This window comes from Bos grunniens, chromosome 7, assembly GCF_055505025.1.
Source record: "Bos grunniens cultivar Pamir isolate PY7600 chromosome 7, Bosgru_T2T1.0, whole genome shotgun sequence".
NCBI lineage: Eukaryota > Metazoa > Chordata > Mammalia > Artiodactyla > Bovidae > Bos > Bos grunniens.
Genome location: NC_141171.1, coordinates 13,275,140 through 13,293,497, shown reverse-complemented (window position 1 = coordinate 13,293,497; position 18,358 = coordinate 13,275,140). Strand labels below are relative to the sequence as shown.

Below are 18,358 nucleotides of genomic sequence, written 5' to 3'. Positions count from 1 at the left end.
TTGTTTTTACTTTTTTTAACTTTTTATTTTGTATTGTAGTATAGCCGATTAACAATGTTGTGATAGTTTCAGGTGGACAGCAAAGGGACTCAGCCATACACATACATGTATACATTCTCTCCCCAACTCCCTTCCCATCCAGGCTGCCACATAACATTGAGCAGAGTTCCCTGTGCTATACAAGTAGGTCCTTGTGGGTTATCCATTTTAAATATAGCAGAGTGTACATGGCCATCCCAAACTCCCTGACTATCCCTTCCCCCATCCTTCCCCCTCACCCCTGCAACCATTAAGCTTATCCTCTAAGTCTGTGAGTCTCTTTCTGTTTTGTAAGTTAGTTCATTTGTATCATATCTCTTTAGATTCCACCTGTAATGGATGTCATGATATTTCTCCTTCTCTGTCTGACTTACTTCATTCTGTGTGACAATCTCTAGGCCCATCCGTGTTACTGCAAATGGCATTGTTTCATTCTTTTTCATGAATGAGTAATATTCCTATGTGTGTGTGTGTGTGTATACACACATCTTCTTTATCCACTGCTAAAAGAGGAAGGAAAGTTATGACCAACCTTGACAGCATATTGAAAAGCAGAGACATTACTTTGTCAACAAAGGTCCATCTAGTCAAGGCTATGGTTTTTCCAGTGGTCATGTATGGATGTGAGAGTGGACTGTGAAGAAGGCTGAGCACCAAATAATTGATGCTTTTGAACTGTGGTGTTGGAGAAGACTCTTGAGAGTCCCTTGGACTGCAAGGAGATCCAACCAGTCCATCCTAAAGGAGATCAGTCCTGGGTGTTCATTGGAAGGACTGATGTTGAAGCTGAAACTCCAATACTTTGGCCACCTGATGCGAAGAGCTGACTCATTTGAAAAGACCCTGATGCTGGGAAAGATTGAGGGCAGGAGGAGAAGGAGACAACAGAGGATGAGATGGTTGGATGGCATCACTGACTCCATGGACATGGGTTTGGATGGACTCCAGGAGTTGGTGATGGACAGGGAGGCCTGGCGTGCTGCAGTTCATGGGGTCACAAAGAGTTGGACACAACTGAGCGACTGAACTGAACTGAAAAGAAGCACATTTTAATAACTAGAACCACCACCACTGCCACTATTTCTTTACAGATGTACCACTCTCAATTTCATTTCTGGTGTCTTTTTCCTCTGCTTGGACCTCCACATTCTTCCTAGTGTCTTCTCTGGCTCCATCCTCCAAACCTACAGGTAGAAAGGCTCTTACTGGTACCCAAGGCATTTTTACAAAATCATTCCCACAAGATCACTTCTTCCTTCATTGCTTACTCACCTTCCCTGAGTGAACACATCCATTTCCATGGATCTTAAGGGCCATCTGGCTGCTTAGGGTCCAGTTGTTCAGAATCTAAACCCTGAGTCCAGTCCCAACCACACAGCAGCTCCCAACCCTGGGTTCGCCCAGCTGCCAGACATCACACGGCCTCTTGGTCTCTGACCCTTAACATCATCATCCTCTCCCAAACTTGTTCCTTCTCCCCATCACCAAAGGTAGGGACATGAGTGCCAGCTTAGGCCCTCCCTCTTGCTCACCACCCACATCCGTCCATCACAAAATCATCTCCTTTCGGAATGTCTTGAGAGTCTTTCCTCTCCCTGCATCTGCATTGCTTAATCTTTCTTTGGGCCACCAGCATTTGGATACTGCAGTCATTTCCACACTGGCTTCCTACAGTTTTCCCCCCAGCAGCTGCAGTGTCCCTCCCAATGAGCCTCTGTCCATATAGTTCCTGTCTTTTATTATCTATTTTTGGCTGTGCTGGGCCTTCCCTGCCACTTGCAGGCTGGATCTAGTTGCAGCGAGCAGGGGCTCCTCTCTAGTTGCGGTGCACAGGCTTCTCACTGTAGTGGCTTCTGTGGCTGTGGAACACGGACTTCAGGTGCTCGGGCTTCTGTAGTTGCAGCACACAGGCTCAGTATTGAGGTGCATGGGCTTATTTGCTCTGTGGCATGTGGAGTCTTCCTGGGCAAGGGATCAAACTCCTGTCCTCTGAATTGGCAGGCGGACTTTTAACCACTGGACCATCAGGGGAGCCCTAATTCCTCTCTTGTGGACAATCTTTGGATGGCCCCATCTGGTCTACAAATCAAGTCCAGACCCTTGTCCCGCATAACCACTGCCCCAGTTTTCTGGGCTCAGAGGATCCCTCCAGTCTCACACCTACGCTCCCCCATGGCCAATGCACTTCATTCTGAGTGTAATTGTTCTGCCGTCCTGCCAGGACTATAGCCACGCTGTTCCCTCTGCTTAACACTGCTCCGTTCCTATTCACCTAACTCTTACTCATAGGTTTGGTTACACTTAAAATAATGCTTCCTCTAAGAATCTTTCCCAGTCATTGGCTGGGTGACCATCCTGGAATTGCACACCATCCCCCACCCCCAGCTTCCCCTGCAGCATAATGACCTGCTCACTCCACTGGCCACAATGAAAGACTTTGCCCTACTCATCTTTTTTTTAATATTTTATTTATTTGGCTGCATCAGGTCTTAGTTGTAGCATGTGAACTCCCAGTTGTGGCACACCAGATCTAGTTTCCTAACCAGGGATTGAACCCCGTCCCCCTGCATCGGTAGTGTGGAATCTTAACAACTAGACCACTAGGGAAGTCCCATGCCCTATTCATCTTTGGGCATGCAGAGTCCAACACAGAACCTCACACACACTAGGTATTCAATAAGTGCTCACAGAATGAATGAACGAAGGTTCCTCATGTCTTGGCAATTCCAGAATGTTCTCTCCTTCAGCTTGAGAAGCCCACAGCTTTCCTTAATCTGCTTCTGGTGCCTTGAGTAGAGTTCCCTCTGCTGTACAGTTGGTTCTCATTAATTATCTATTTTATACACAATAGTGTATTATGGGCTTTCCAGGTGGCCCTAGTGGTAAAGAACCCACCTGCCAATGAGGGAGATGTGAGAGATGTGGGTCTGATCTCTAGGTCAGGAAGAACTCCTGGAGGAGGGCATGGCAACCCACTCCAGTATTCTTACGTGGAGAATCCCATGAACAGAGGATTCTGGTGGGCTGCGGCCCATAGGGTCTCAAAGAATTAGATACGACTGAAGCAACTTAGCACACACAGGGTGTATATGTCAGTCCCAGTCTCCCAGGAAACCTTGGCCATGACTGTGGCCCCAACTGGACATCCTTCTCTTCCTCCCCTACTGCAGCCACTGACCTTCACCTTGTGTCCTTCACCCTGAACTTCACCATCACCAACGTGCACTACTCGGAGGACATGGGGCGCCCATCTTCTCTGAAGTTCAGCACCACCGAAAGGATCTTACAGCACCGAGTGAGAGCCCTTGGACGGCCTCTGTTAGGTCCACCTTGTCCCTGTGTATCCTCTCGTCCCTTCGGCTCACCTCCCTCTCTTTCCCCACCAGCTCAGGGTCTTGCTCAATAAGACCAGTGTCGGCCCCCTCTATGCTGGCTGCAGGCTGGAGTTGCTCAGGTGAGACTCCCTCAGATGGAATGATTCATCCGGTCAGTGGACCCTCTTGCACTGGGCGCTGGACTCAGTGGCTAGGCATGTCCCTGGAAGTACTGAGCTCCAGTGCCCACCATAACCCCTCATGCCTTCTTCAGGCCCAGATGGTACTATGCTCCATGCTTGGAAACAAGGCATCATTGTTATTTACAGAATCTGTATGATATTTTGTTTCAAATGAAAGCTGTCCTCTGCGAAGAAGTGGGATAATCAGTGCAAATTCCTATCTGCAAATTCCTTTTTTTAAAGAAATCGATTTATTTATTTATGCTTTCATTTATTTTCGGCGTTGCTGGGTCTTCGTTGCTGCGCAGGCTTTCTCTCGTTATGGCTAGCTACTCTCTAGTTGTGGTGCATGGGCTTCTCTCTGTGGTGGCTTCTCTGGCTGTGGAACTCGGGCTCTAGGGTGTGCTGGCTTCAGCAGTCATGGCACACAGGCTTTGTTGCTCTGCAGCATGTGAGATCTTCCGAGACCATGGATCAAACCCACGTCCCCTGCATTGGCAGGCAGATTCTTAACCACTGGATCACCAGAGAAGTCCCTCTTTTTTTTTTTTTTTTTGGTCACATCGCATGCATGATTTTAGTTCCTCCACCAGGGATTGAACCCAAGCAGGGCAGTGAAAGCACCAAGTCCTAACCCTGGACCACCAGGGAACACCCCTGCAAATTTCTAATTAAAACATTTTCTGTCCTGAGTTGCTAGGGGCTGGTCTCAGATGAAAGACACTTAGGAGAACCCCTGCAGCCGTCCAAGCTAATGCCTTCAGCATCTCCCTTAGCCTCCTCTCTTTCACACCTAGACGGCCTCCTCCGTAGTACTCCACGTTCCTACATCTTTTCTTCTCTAGGCCCGAAAAGAGGGGAGCAGCCACTGGAGTGAATGTAGTCTGCAGCCTCCGCTCTGACCCCACAAGACCCGCACTGAACAAACAGCAGCTGTACTGGGAACTGAGCCGTGAGACAGACAGCATCACCCAACTGGGCTCCTTCAGTTTGGACCGAAATAGCCTCTACGTGAATGGTGAGGGACTGTTATAGCCATGGTCTATCAAGAGGAGGGGGACTTGAGTTGCCATTGTTTTCATTCTTCTAAAGGGAGCTCTGATCCGTCTTTTTCTCCTTCTGGTCTGGGTTGTCTTCATTATGATGAAGTAATAACTTGGTTCTGCCCAATCTTGTTGCCTGCTTGCTTCTTCTTGAACATCCCTCCACCACCTCTTCTTCTCTGCTTTCCCCACATAGGTCCCTAAATCCACCCTCTTCTTTAATCTTTTTTTTAATGTATAATATTTTTTATTTTATTTTTTGTATGAAAGTGAAAGTGTCTATCATTCAGACATGTCCGATTCTTTGCAACTCCATGGACTTAGCCTGCCAGGCTCCTCTGTCCATGGAATTCTCCAGGCAAGAATACTGGAGTGGGTTCTTCAGGGGATCTTCCCAACCTAGGGATCAAACCCAGATCTCCTGTATTGCAGGCAGATTCTTTACCATCTGAGCCACTACTTTTGCTTATTTTATTTTTCTAATAGCAATAATGACATTAATCCATTAAAATGCTTCAAATTCTCAATAACATGTTTTCAGTTTTTCCTTGAAATAACTTCCTTCATTTTTTTTTTTAATTGGGGTTTCCCTGGTGGTTCAGTGATAAAGAATCTGCCTGCCAGTGCAGGAAATACAGGAGAGAGGGTTCGATCCCTGGGTCAGGAAGATTCCCTGGAGAAGGGAATGGCAACCGACTTTAGTATTCTCACCTGTAAAATCCCATAGAGGCCTGGCAAATCCCAGAGGGACCTGGAAGGCTGTAAAATCCTGGAGGGGCCTGGCAGGCTACAGTCCATGGGGTCACAACGAGTCAGACATAAATGAGCATGCGTGCACATAATTGCTTTACAATGTTGTGTTAGTTTCTGCTGTACAACAGTGTGAATCAACTGTCAGCATACATACCCCTCCTCCTTCCTGAGCCTCCCACCCCGCCCCCATCCCACCCATCTAGGTCATCACAGAGCACTGAGTTGAACTCCCTGTGCTATACAGTAGCTTCCCAGTTCGGTTCAGTTGCTCAGTCATGTCCGACTCTTTGCAACCCCGTGGACTGCAGCATTCCAGGCTTCCCTATCCATCACCAACTCTCAGAGCTTGCTAGCTAGCTATTTCATACATAGCAGAGTATATAAGGGCTTCTCAGGTGGCGCTAGTGGTAAAGAACCTGCCTGCCAATGCAGAAGACATAAGACATGTGGGTTCAATCCCTGAGTCAGGAAGATCTCCTGGAGGAGGGCATGGCATCCCACTCCAGTATTCTTGCCTGGAGAATCCCATGGGCAGAGGAACCTGGCGGGCTACAGCCCATAGGGTCACACAGAGTCAGATGCGACTGAAGCAACTCAGCACACACACACAGTGTATAGACGTCGATGCTAATCTCCCAATTCATCCCACCCTGTCCTTCCCCGCTGTGTCCACGTGTCCTTTCTCTATGTCTCTGTCTCTATTCCTGCCCTGCAAATAGGTTTATCAGGGCCATTTGCTAGACTCCCCATATATGCGTTTATATACAATATTTGTTTTACTCTTTTTGACTTAATTAATTCTATATGACAGTCTGAAAGAGAAGAACAAATACCATATATCCCTTAATCTTTTATGTTCACCCCAATGCTGATTCAGCTTCTCTCATCTTCTGTCTGCAGGTTACACCTATGCAGCCCTGGCCCCCACTACCACCAGTGAGTATGCCTGGCCTGGATTTCCTGGCCCGCCTCCACTTTGGGGTTGGAAAGCAGTTTTTCTCCTTCACCCTCTGTCCTACATGAGGGAAGCTTCTGGAAGGTCCTTACCTTATCCCTTCTCTCTTTCCTGATTCCTGGTGGGAAGTTCCCGCCCAGGAGGTTTTAGACACATTTATGTTCTCCCACCCAGCTTCCCTCGTGGCTCAGCAGCAAAGAATCTGCCCACAATGCAGGATTTGTGAAGTCAATCCCTGGGTCAGAAATATCCCCTGGAGAAGGAAATGGCAACCCACTCCAGTGTTTTTTGCTGGAGAGTTCCATGGACAGAGGAGCCTGGTGGGTTACAGTCCATGGGGTCACAAAGAGTTGGACATGATTGAGTGACTGAAAAACAACAGCGTTATCCCACTATATTCTGACCTTCACATGGCTTGCATGTTAATTCTCCTAACACCATCTCCCTAGTACTCTTTTTTTAATATTTTGTTTATTTATTTGACTGCTTCGGGTGCTGGTTATGGCATGCAGGATCTTTAGTTGTAGCATTCAGGACCTTTTTTTAAGTTGCATATGCAGGATCGTTTTTTAGTTGCAGCATGCAGACTCCTAGTTTTGGCATGTGAGATCTTAGTTCCCTGACAAGGGCTCGAACCCAGGTCCCATGCATTGGGAATCTTAGCCATGGGACCACCAGGGAGGTCTCCAGTCACCTTCTGAGGAACTGAGACTGGGACTTCAACATATGAATGGGGGGACAATTCATTAAAGTATATGCACTCTATACCTTAATTCTCCATACAGTCATGTGATTTTGCTCCATTTTACAGTTGAGGAAACTAGACTCAGAATCCCAAGCTACACAGCAGATAAATAAGAAAACCAAGAGTTCATGCAATTCCAAAACTCATGTTGTCATTTCTTGCTATTTATAGTGAGTTTATCTCAAAAGACATGCTGATTTTTGGTGCACACCTATTATGTTCTAGTTCATGGACCAGACATAATAGGTGTTCACCAAAATGCATTCCCAGCAAATCCTGTAATGAGGACCTTGTAGGTTTTCAAGAATCTACCGCCCTTGTCTTTCTCAGTCACTGAGTCATGTGCAACTTTTTGTGCCCCGTGGACTGTAGCCTGCCAGCCTCCTCTGTCCATGAGACTTTCCAGGCAAGAATACCAGAGTGGATTGTCATTTTCTCCTCCAGGGGATCTTCCCAAGCCAGGGATCAAATCCGTGTATCCTGCATCTCCTGCATGGCAGGCAGATTCTTTACTATTAACACATCAGGGAAACTCACCCTTGCCTTAGGAGTGTGTTATTTCAACACACCCAAACTGTCCTTGGGTCCGTCACTGATCAAAGAAGTGATGAGTGGAAGGAGAGAGAGAGAAGATGGATGAGCTGATGAAAGGCAGAAAGATGGATGGAAGAAGGGAAAGTGAAGGGGAGGAGGGAGGATGTATAAACAGATGTGAGGAGGGGATAGGAATGAATGGAATGAAAGGACGGATGGATGGAAGAAAGGAAATGATTGAAGGAGGGGGGAGCAAGGAAAGATGGATGGAAGAAAGCAGGGAATGAAGGAAAGAGGGACAGAAGGATCATAGAAGGAGAGAAGAAGGGGAAGAAGGAAGGGAAAGTGAGGTAGGAAAGAAGGATGGATGAGTGGATGGATGGATACGTGGATGGATAGAAGAAAGGAAGGATAAAAGGACAGGTGTATGGATAGGTGGGTGGGAAAAAGGAAGAAAGGATAGAAGGAAGAAGAAAGGACAAATGTTTGGGAAGAAACATGGAAGGAAAGGTGAGCAGAAGGAAAGCTGGAAGTAGTGATACATAGAAAGGAGTGGAGGGAAAGGAGGAGAGAGAAGTAAAGTTTTATCCCAGAGAAAAGTTTTCGCTTAATCACTTAGCTCCTGCTGTGCTTATCTAGTCTAGAGTCAAGTCAAGGGGTCTCTCATCTCACTTGCATCATACATTCCTTTATTCTACTCCTCTTGGGGTGTATACAAGTCACCCCAACTATTGATCCATCCGTTCCAGGCACTGTGCTTAAATGTCTTACAAAAATTAACTTGTTGAAACTTCATAACAACCTTTGAAGCAGGAGTCATTATTATATTATCTTACACATCAGTCCACTGAGATGCTGAAAGGTTGGTTATAGCTGCTAGACTGTTGGGTTTTTTTAACCAATGCATAAAAGATTGGCACACCTGGCTGTAAGGGGAGGAGAAAGAGAAAGAAATACACACACACACGCACACACACACACACACATATATATATATATATGGGAAGATATGTATATTTATTTATCTATTACATAATATATAATATATTAACTACATGTTTACATAGTATACATTCACTTATAAATTTATATTTAAATATAAATATATGTGCATAGAGAGAGACAGAGACAGAGAGTTGGAGAGCAGAGAGACTATGACAGATGTCTGGGGGTCATCAGTGCCCTTTTCTCCTGGGAAAGGACAAAGCCACCAGTGTTTTCACAGAGCCCTCCACGCCTACATAAGGGCGCAAAAAATGAGTCCCCAAATCATTAAGCCAACCCTCACTGGTTGCTGGAGCTGTCACATCAGCAAGTGACCTTCAGGTTGATTGGGAAGAAGACACAGGACCCTTGGAAGCCCCACCTGGGTGGACACTGGGACCCAAGCTCCCAGTGAGCCTGGACTCTCTCTCTACCTACTGTAGCTGGGGAGGTCAGTGAGAAGCCCTTCACGCTGAACTTCACCATCGACAACCTGCGCTACTCTGCAGACATGGGTCACCCAGGCTCCCACAAGTTCAACATCACAGACACCCTCATGCAGCACCTGGTGAGATGCCTCCTTTCCCGTTCACCCCATCGTGCCCTTCCTGTGGACCGACACCCACATGTGACCACCAATGGCTCTCTCCTTTCTCTCCAGCTCAGCCCATTGTTCCAGAGGAGCAGCCTGGGTGCCCGGTATGCGGGCTGCAGAGTCATCTCCCTAAGGTGAGAACACCCCCACCATCCCCACCACTGGCACGCCACCTAAGGACGTGGACTCCTGGCTGTGGGAGCTGCTCCCAGAGGCAGCAGGCTATCCTTGGAGGGTCCTATTCTACATCCATTTTTTTCACATTACATTATTAATTTTTAAAAATTGTGATAACATAATTTTGTTTGTTGTTGTTATCATTGTTTTAGTCCCTAAGTCATGTCCAACTCTTTTGTGACCTCATGGGCCATAGCCCTCCAGGCTCCTGTGTCCATGGGATTCTCCAGGCAAGACTACTAGAGTGGGTTGCCATTTCCTTCTCCAGGGGATCCTCCCAACCCAGGGATGGAACCCATGTCTCATACTTTGGCAGGCAGGTTCTTTGCCACTGAGCCACCAGGGAAGCCCAATAACATAAATAATACAGATGTAAAATTAGCCTTTTTGGCCATTTTTAAGTGTACAATTCAGTGATATTGATTACATGCACAATGGTGTGCTAACATCATCACTGTCTACTCCCAAAACTTCTCATCACCCTGAGCAGAAACTCCGTGTCCACTGAGCAGTTAATCTCACTTCTCCTGGTCGGTCTGTGACCTGTTGGTATGGGTGAAGTACTTTTCATTCATATTTTCATTCAACTGACACTGATGGTACAGCCTCTGAGGCAGGTGGTACTCTGGGTGGCAGGCAGTAGACCTGCCCACATCTAGTCAATAAAACTGATACCTAGTAGCAGAATAAATATCTAAGTAAGGTGATTTCAAAGGCAGTGAGAGCATAAAGAAATAGAAATGGGAGAGCAGTTTTCCAGGTGGCTCAGTGGTAAAGACTCCTCCTGCCAAGCAGGAGACACAGGCTCAATCCCTGGGTTGGGAAGATCCCCTGGAGCAGGAAATGGCAACCTACTCCAATATCCTTGCCTGGAAAATCCCATGGACAGAGGAGTCCGGCAGGCTGCCATCCATAGGGTCTCAAAGGGTCGGACGCGACTAAAGCGACTTAGCACACACACACACACACACATGAATTTATACTGTCCTTTTAAGGAAGACGAATGTTTTCTTTCCTTTTTTCCTTTTGTGTGTCATTTTATTTTCATCTTTTCTAGTTTTATTGAGTTGTAATTGATATATAGCACTGTATTATTAATAGTTTAAAGTGTACAACATAATGATTTGATATATTTGTATATTGTAAAACAATTATTACCACAATACATTTAGTTAACACCCATCAAGACATAATTACATTTTTTTTCTTGTCACAAGAACATTTTTTTAGCATGTCTTTCTTTAGCACTAGACACCTAGTTCTCAGCATTTATGGAGGTGTAAATGCCACTGCAGGCATACATTTTTTTTAAGAAGTTGGTTTTTAATTGAAGGATAATTGCTTTACAATATTGCACTGGTTTCTGCCATACATCAGCATGAATCAGCCATACATAGGTATACATATACATATGTATACATACATAGGTATAAGTATACATATGTATATAGGTATACATATGTCCCTTCTAGGTAGTCACAGAGCACTGGTTTGAGCTCCCTGAGTCATGCAGCAAATTTCCACTGGCTATCTGATTTGCATATCATAATGTGTATGTTTCCACGCTACTCTTTCCAGTCATCCCACCCTCTCCTTCCCACTCTATGTCTGTTGTCTATGTCTGCATCGCCATTGCTGCCCTGCAAGTAGCTTCATCAGTACCATCTCTCTCGATTCCACATATACACGCATGCATTTTTGAAGTGCTGGTTTTGCAAGAACCTTTTTTAGGGTCTATTGTATCACATTTTGTAGGAATGGTCTCATCAAGGATCAAGGGATTCAGGGGCTAAACAACTCTAAACCCTTCTAATCTCTCCCTACCATAGCTGTTGCTGCTAAATCGCTTCAGTCGTGTCCGACTCTGTGCGACCCCATAGACGGCAGCCCGCCAGGCTCCCCCATCCCTGGGATTCTCCAGGCAAGAACACTGGAGTGGGTTGCCATTTCCTTCTCCAAGTTACTATTAAATGAATATCTACCATATGTCAAATTGATTTTTTTAATTGTAAAATACACATCACATGAAACTTACATCTGAACCATTTTTAAGTGTATAGTTCAGTCGTTGTTGTTTAGCTGATAAGTCATGTCCGACTCTTTTGCGACCCCATGGACTGCAGCCCACCAGGTTCCTTTGCCCATGGGATTTCCTAGGCAAGAATACTGGAGTGGGTTGCCATTTCCTTCTCTGGGGATCTTCCCAAACCAGGGGTTGAACCTGCATCTCCTGCATTGGCAGGTGGATTCTTAACTCCTCAGCCACCAGGGAAGCCCATATAGCTCAATGGTGTTACATACATTCATATTGCTGTGCAAACAGGCTCCAGAACTCACAAAAGTGAAATTATCCCCATTAAACATTAAACAACAGCTCTTCATTTCCATCTACCCCTGAATGTTGACAACCACCATTCTATTTTGTCTCTATGAACTTGATGACTCTGGGTACCTCATAGAACTGTACATTATACAGTATTTTTGTGTGTGTGACTGGCTTAATTCATTTAACATAATGTTCTCAAGGTCCATCTGTGCTTCAGTGTTTGCCATAATTTCCTTCTTTTTTAAGGCCAGATAACATCCCACTGTATGGATGAACCATATTTGAAAATCCGTTCAGCAGGACTTGTGTTTTCACACAGAGCAGGCAGTGTGCTAGGTACGGGGGGTTCCACAGGACAACAGCGAACTAGACTGTCCTATTCCCTGACCTCATGGAGGTCACCATCCGGAGGGAATAGGGACAAATAACATATGCTCACATAGAAGATAGCCAGGGTTGTGATTCGACAAGCATGGGATATTGTGGGAGCCTGAATGGAAGCTGACCCAGTCTGGGAGACTTCTTGGAGGAGGATGAAGTATGTAAGTGGCAACCTGAAGGATGATCAGGAAATTTCATAAGTAAAAAATGAAGGGGAGAAACTTACAGGCAGAAGGGACTGCATGTGCAAAGATCCTAGGGTGAGAGAGTATGACTAGGTGAAGAAACTAAGAATGGTTCCAAAAGGCTGGAACACAGAAAGTGAGGTATATGTGGTGACCATATAAATAAGTGCCAGGTGGACTGCATCTCCCAAAGGCCAACCTCTCCTTCCGCAGGTCTGTGAACAATGGTGCCAAGACAGGTGTGAACATCCTCTGCACCTACCGGCAGTCCCCCAGCGGCCCCGGTCTGCTGGCCAAGCAGGTGTTCCATGAGCTGAGCAGACAGACCCACGGCATCACCCGGCTGGGTCCCTATTCTCTGGACAAGGACAGTCTCTACCTCAATGGTGAGTGGTTCTCAGCCCACTTCACTGGGTCCACACCCTAACTCCAGAAGAGTCTCTATTAGCTAGTCAGTTCTCCAGGGGAAACCTTGAGACAGACTCTGGTGTGAATCTTGACTCCACACTGAACTCACACAGCCACCCTGCAAACCTGGTCCTTGATCAAACCCATTTTAGAGGCAAAGAAACCAAGGTTCTGAAAGATTATGTAATTTCTAAGTGGGTGTGGCTTGAGAGTGGCAGAGTCAGGGTACAAGACTATTTTCAGGATCCAAAATTGTGCTCCATTCTATGCATTTAACTCATAGAAGAATCTTTCTAGGGACTTCCCTGGTGGTCCAGTGGTTAAGGCTCCATGCTTCCAATGCAGGGGTCATGGGTTCCATCCCTGGTCAGGGAACTAAGATCCCACATGCTGAGGGGCACGGCCACAAAAAAAAAATCTTTCTAGGGAAGACTTAGAGAAAGAATAGCTCATATCTGTCTCCTTTCCCCACTTCTCACTTTCTTTTTTAATACACCATGCTTAAATAAGATCAATTCCAGGAATACAAAGATGGTCTGACATATACAAGTCAGTCAATGTAATATAACATACCAACAAAGGAAGGATAAAAATCACATGATCAATTCATGGTCATAACTGCAGAGAAGGCACTCAACAAAATTCAACGCCCATTCACAACTGAAGACCCCATCAAAGGGTACAGAGGGAACACATCCCAACACAGCAAACCCATCTATGACTAACCTATAGCCAACATCACACTCAATGGTGAAAGGCTGAAAGCCCTTCCCCCAATACCAGAAACAACGCAAGGATGCCCACCCTCACCACCTGTACCAAACATAGCACTGGAATTCCTGGCCACAGCAATCAGACAAGAAAAAGAAACAAAAGACACACAAACCAGCAAGGAAGAAGCAAAACCATCACTACTCACAAATGACATAGCATCTAATTCTAAATTCTACATCAGTTTGGGGTAATTTTTTTTAAGTCATTGACCTCCTTTATTTCTTCCTTTTATTTAGTGATTTAAAACACCATCATTTTATTTAAATGTGCAACTGGAATGATTAAAATTTTTGCTTATTTATACATATATATACATATGTCCACTTTTTAAAAAATTATTTTCCCATATAGACCCATTCCAGAGTACTGAGTAGAGTTTCCTGTGTCCCACTCCTCACTTTTGACCAAGATGGGCCTCTCTCTTGGATGGGGCCTCTAGCCAGGAAGGAAGGCAGGAACTCTGAACATCTAGGAGGTCCAAGCTTCAGACACACTGGGAATGAGCCTCAAATCCAGAAAGAAACAGCATTTGAAAGGGTGACCCTTAAGGGGGTCCCTGATGGTCAGTGCACAGCTGTGATGAAGTTGACTGAAATTATACTCTGGTTCCCTTGTCTGTCCCCGGCCTGGGAATAGAGTTTGACAACACACACTTTCTTTTCACCATTGCCCCATCAGGTAGGCAGGGAGACATCCTGGTCCTTTATGACGCTCATTTTATTCTTTTCTTTTTGGCCATACTGTGCACTATGTGGGATCTTGGTTCCCCAACCAGGAATCAAACCAGCACCCCCTGCATTGGAAGCATGGAGTCTTAATCATTGGACCACCAGGGAAGTCCCACAATTAATTTCTAATCCAAAGGTCAGGAAAGCCTTAATTGTGGAGATGACATTTGAGTCTGATCCTAGAAGATGCATGGATACTCACCTGGTACAGAAGGAATGGCATCCAGAAAGGAACCCCATGTGGACAAAGGCAGGGATACCCGGGCTTGTTCCTCCACCTCCCCTTAACGTGTGGCTTTTTTGCTTCCAGGTTATAATGAACGTGGTCCAGATGAGCCTCCTACAAGTAGGTATCTTTTCATCCACTGTCCATTTCAGCCTTCAATGGTCTTTAACCTAACTTTTCTTCTCACTGACAAAGGGAGCTTGCCTCAAACTCAGGTTGTGTCTCCTGAGTGCGGACAAAGTGTCAGTGGGAGAAAGGATGATGAGTCCTTGGTCTCTTTTTGGGACCCACAGCCATGGTATTGGCTCTCCAAATTTTCCACACCCTTCTGGGTTGGAGGAAGAAATTGAATGAGCATTCCCTACAGTAATAAGGGTTGAGGTCATATAATGACCTTGTAGTCTCTGCTTCCTAATAACAAAATCTTTTATAGGAGAGGCAGAAGGGGTCATAGTGTCAAGGTGCAAGCTCCAGTGGCTACTCAGCGGTTTGGCCATATCGGTCCATTCACGCTTGTAGTGATCACTTCACCTATCTTTTCACCAATCCTTTCTTCCATCCTCCCAGTTATACCTGCTCTCAAACCTCTTCCTCCCTTCCCCCTTCCCTCCCTTTCTTCCTTCCATCCGTCCATCCATCTATCCATTCATCCATCCAAACATCCTTCTGCCTATACACCTGTTTTTCCTTCTTTCCTTCTGCACTTCCATCTGTCTCTCAACTTTTCTTCCTTGTGTTTATCCTTCCTTCCTTCTCTTTGATCCTCCTTTTGTCCATTCTTCTTCTGATCATCCAGGTATCCCATCCATCTGTCCATATTTCTGCCCTTCCATCTGTCTGTCCTCTTTGTTCAGTCTCTCTGTTGTTTACCCACTCTCTTGGGTTCATTTCATTCACAGGTTTGTTCATCCCTCTACTTACCCAATGATTCCTTTGCTCTCACTCATTAATGGTAAACCTATGAATGGTTGTGCTTGGACAACCACTTATACAGCCCAGGTGAGCCTGGGGGGCTTCTCCAAGTCTGGGGGTGGGCTCTGTTCCTCCCTAATACCTTCCCTTTCCACAGCTCCCGCACCAGCTACCACGTTCCTTCCTACTTCACCATCATCTGTGCAACCAGAATCCACCACAGGTATCGGAGGCCCCTTTTCCTTCCCAAGAGAAGCTCTCCAGCCCCACATATCCACCGGCCAATTGTAACATAGGAGCTGGGAGGCCAGGGTGTGCAGTTCTGGCTTTAGGGCAATCATGCTTTTATCTCAAAGATTATACCAACAATTCAGTCTGATGCTGGCCCTCATGGAGCCCCCACTCTTGTGACTAACAGACTATTATAATGTATGTCTTGGGGAAAGGCCCCTGGCACAATAGTCAGGTTTTTATTTAAGAAAATTTCTTCTACTGTTCAGTGTAGAGAACATCCGTTAGTAAGGGCATGCAGTGAAGCTGCTGGGGTGTCAGTTCAGGTCAGAGAAGATAAAACCTGAGCTGTGACAGGGATGGAGAGAGGGGGTGTATGCAGGAACTGTTCTGCAAGTACAACTGGTATTTAGAAGGGAAAGGGTTTCTGGAGAAACTTTCATATGACCTGAGTCTTTAAGTAAAAGTAAGAGCCATCCAGGCAAATAGGGAATGAGAAGTTTTTCTGGCTGGTGGGATTCCATGAGCAAAAATGTCAGTGGTCAAAAACAGCATAGCGTATGGGGAGAACTGAGAGGGATTTGGTTTGCATGAAGTTTAAAGCTTAAGCTGGAGTAGATGGATCCCTTAGTTGCTCAGTCACACTGACTCTTTGTGACCCCAGGGACTGTAGCCCACCAGGCTCCTCTGTCCATGGAATTCTCCAGGCAAGAATACTGGAGTGGGTAGCTATCCCTTCTCCAGGGGTTATTCCAGACTCAAGGACTGAACCTGGGTTTCCTGCATTTCAGGCAGATTCTTTACTGTCTGAGCCACCAGGGAAGCCCTGTTGTAGATGAAGTAAATGGACACATTCAGCTAAAAGGTTGGCAAGAACCAGATTAAGAAGGACTTTGAGTGCCAGATCAAAAAAGTTGAACTTCATGCTGAAGGCCATAGGGAGCCACAAGTGGTCCTAGAACAGTGGTGACAATAGTCAGGTTTTTATTTAAGAAAATTTCTTCTACTGTTCGGTGTAGAGAACATCCGTTAGTAAGGGCATGCAGCGAGGCTGCTGGGGTGTCAGTTCAGGTCGGAGAAGATAAAACCTGAGCTGCGACAGGGATGGAGAGAGGGGATGTATGCAGGAACTGTTCTGCAAGTACAACTGGTATTAACTGGAGATGAGGGAGGAGGAGCTGAACAGATAACACTGGTTTTGACTTGGTGGGTGGTAGTGTTACTGGAAGACAACCAATTACAATGAATATGGAACTCTGATGTGGTTCCAGGTCAGCTCTCAGTGGTAACCATCTATCCCCCTCTCTTATCGCAGCTATGGGATACAACCTGAAGGCCCTCACACTTAACTTCACCATCACCAACCTTCCATACTCATCAGACATGAGCAATGGCTTCGCCATGTTCAACTCCACCAAGATGATCCTGCATCGCCTGGTGAGATGCTGGTCCCAGCAACCACTGGTGGGATCACTCCCGTGTATCCTCTGCCCCAGTGCCTGTCCTTTCTGCTCATCATCTTTCTCCTGTCTCCCCAGCTTGGATCCTTGTTCCAGAAGAGCAGCCTGGGCCCCTTCTACTCAAGTTGCAGACTGATCTCCCTCAAGTAATTCCTTTTCCTGAGTATTTGCCAGTAAAGAACACTTTTGGTGTCCACCCCTCTCTGTCTTCCCACTGACCTCTCATTTGCTTCTCCCTCTTCTGGGCCCCACACCCAGAGGTTTCAAGACTTGTCTTTTGAGTTCCCACCTCCCTCTCCCTAGACCTGAGAAGGATAGTGCAGCCACCAGCGTGTATGTCGTCTGCACCTACCACCCTGACCCCATGGGCCACAGGCTGGACATAGAGCAGCTTTACTGGGAGCTGAGCCAACTGACCCATGGTGTCACCCAGCTGGGCTTCTACACTTTGGTCAAGGACAGCCTCTTCATCAATGGTGAGTGTTTATGCTGAATTTGTATTAACAGCGATCACTACTTGTCCCTGTTCTGTTTTATTTCCTCTTGAACAAGTCAGCCCAAGTTCTGTCTGGAGAGTACCTTCCAAACCTCCATGGGATTGGTCTTCCTTGTCAGTTCAGGAAAGTAGCATGACATTCTTTGACCAAATGAATATCAATGAATTTTCATTCAAAACCAAAATGTCTAACCCATGGGATCTCTTGGGACTGAAGTTCAATGCAAGGTTCTTCCATGGCAGTGGTTCATACCTGGGGGTGATTTCTGCCCCACTGAGAGATACTCAGCAGTGTCCAGAGACATTTTTGATTACCACAGTAGGGGAGGGTGCTCCTGGCATCTAGTGGATAAAGGCCAAGAATGTAACCAATATCCTTCAATGCACAGCAGACCCTCACCACCAAGAATTATATAGCCTCAAATTTCAGTGGTTCTGAGGATGAGAAACCCTGCTGGACATGGTCCCATTGTTCCTAGCTGAGCACCAAACCAACACTTATCACATGCATGCGTGTTCAGTTGCTTCAGTCATGTCTGACTCTTTGCAACCCCATAGACTGCAGCCCACCAAGCTCTTCTGTCCATGGGATTCTCCTGGCAAGAATACTGGAGTGGGTTGCCATGCCCTCCTCCAGGGGATCTTCCCATCTCAGGGATTGAACCCAGGGCTCTTATGCATTGGCAGGCGGGTTCTTTGACTAGCACCACCTAGGAAGCCCAACACTTATCACACTTTGCAGCAATTATTTAATGGTTCAAACTCTACAGAATTAGTGTTTGCTTAACATGGCACTGGATCCTATTCTTAATATGTTGGTACCTTGTAATACCCAATGAATGAGTGAACAAATGCAAGTTGAGTATCTCAGTCCTAATATTTGGGGATCCATTGCAATTCACATTCATTC

The 18,358-nt window shown here is 46.0% G+C and overlaps 1 protein-coding gene across 12 annotated transcripts in view; it reads left to right on the top strand.

The window, feature by feature from the left end:
- Positions 1-18,358, top strand: part of MUC16 (mucin 16, cell surface associated) — a 118,606-nt gene that overhangs the window by 84,885 nt on the left and 15,363 nt on the right. For 5 of the 12 annotated variants that reach the window (XM_086409083.1, XM_086409084.1, XM_086409081.1 and 2 more), the window contains exons 32-43: positions 3,210-3,334; positions 3,426-3,493; positions 4,381-4,553; positions 6,232-6,267; positions 8,993-9,117; positions 9,211-9,278; positions 12,427-12,599; positions 14,434-14,469; positions 15,419-15,484; positions 16,808-16,929; positions 17,031-17,098; positions 17,256-17,428. In XM_086409083.1, coding sequence (XP_086265209.1) covers positions 3,210-3,334; positions 3,426-3,493; positions 4,381-4,553; positions 6,232-6,267; positions 8,993-9,117; positions 9,211-9,278; positions 12,427-12,599; positions 14,434-14,469; positions 15,419-15,484; positions 16,808-16,929; positions 17,031-17,098; positions 17,256-17,428 — 1,233 coding nt within the window. Of the gene's footprint in view, positions 1-3,209; positions 3,335-3,425; positions 3,494-4,380; positions 4,554-6,231; positions 6,268-8,992; positions 9,279-12,426; positions 12,600-14,433; positions 14,470-15,418; positions 15,485-16,807; positions 16,930-17,030; positions 17,099-17,255; positions 17,429-18,358 lie in introns of those variants that run through there. The other 7 variants (XM_086409079.1, XM_086409078.1, XM_086409076.1 and 4 more) reach the window with 3 other exon arrangements.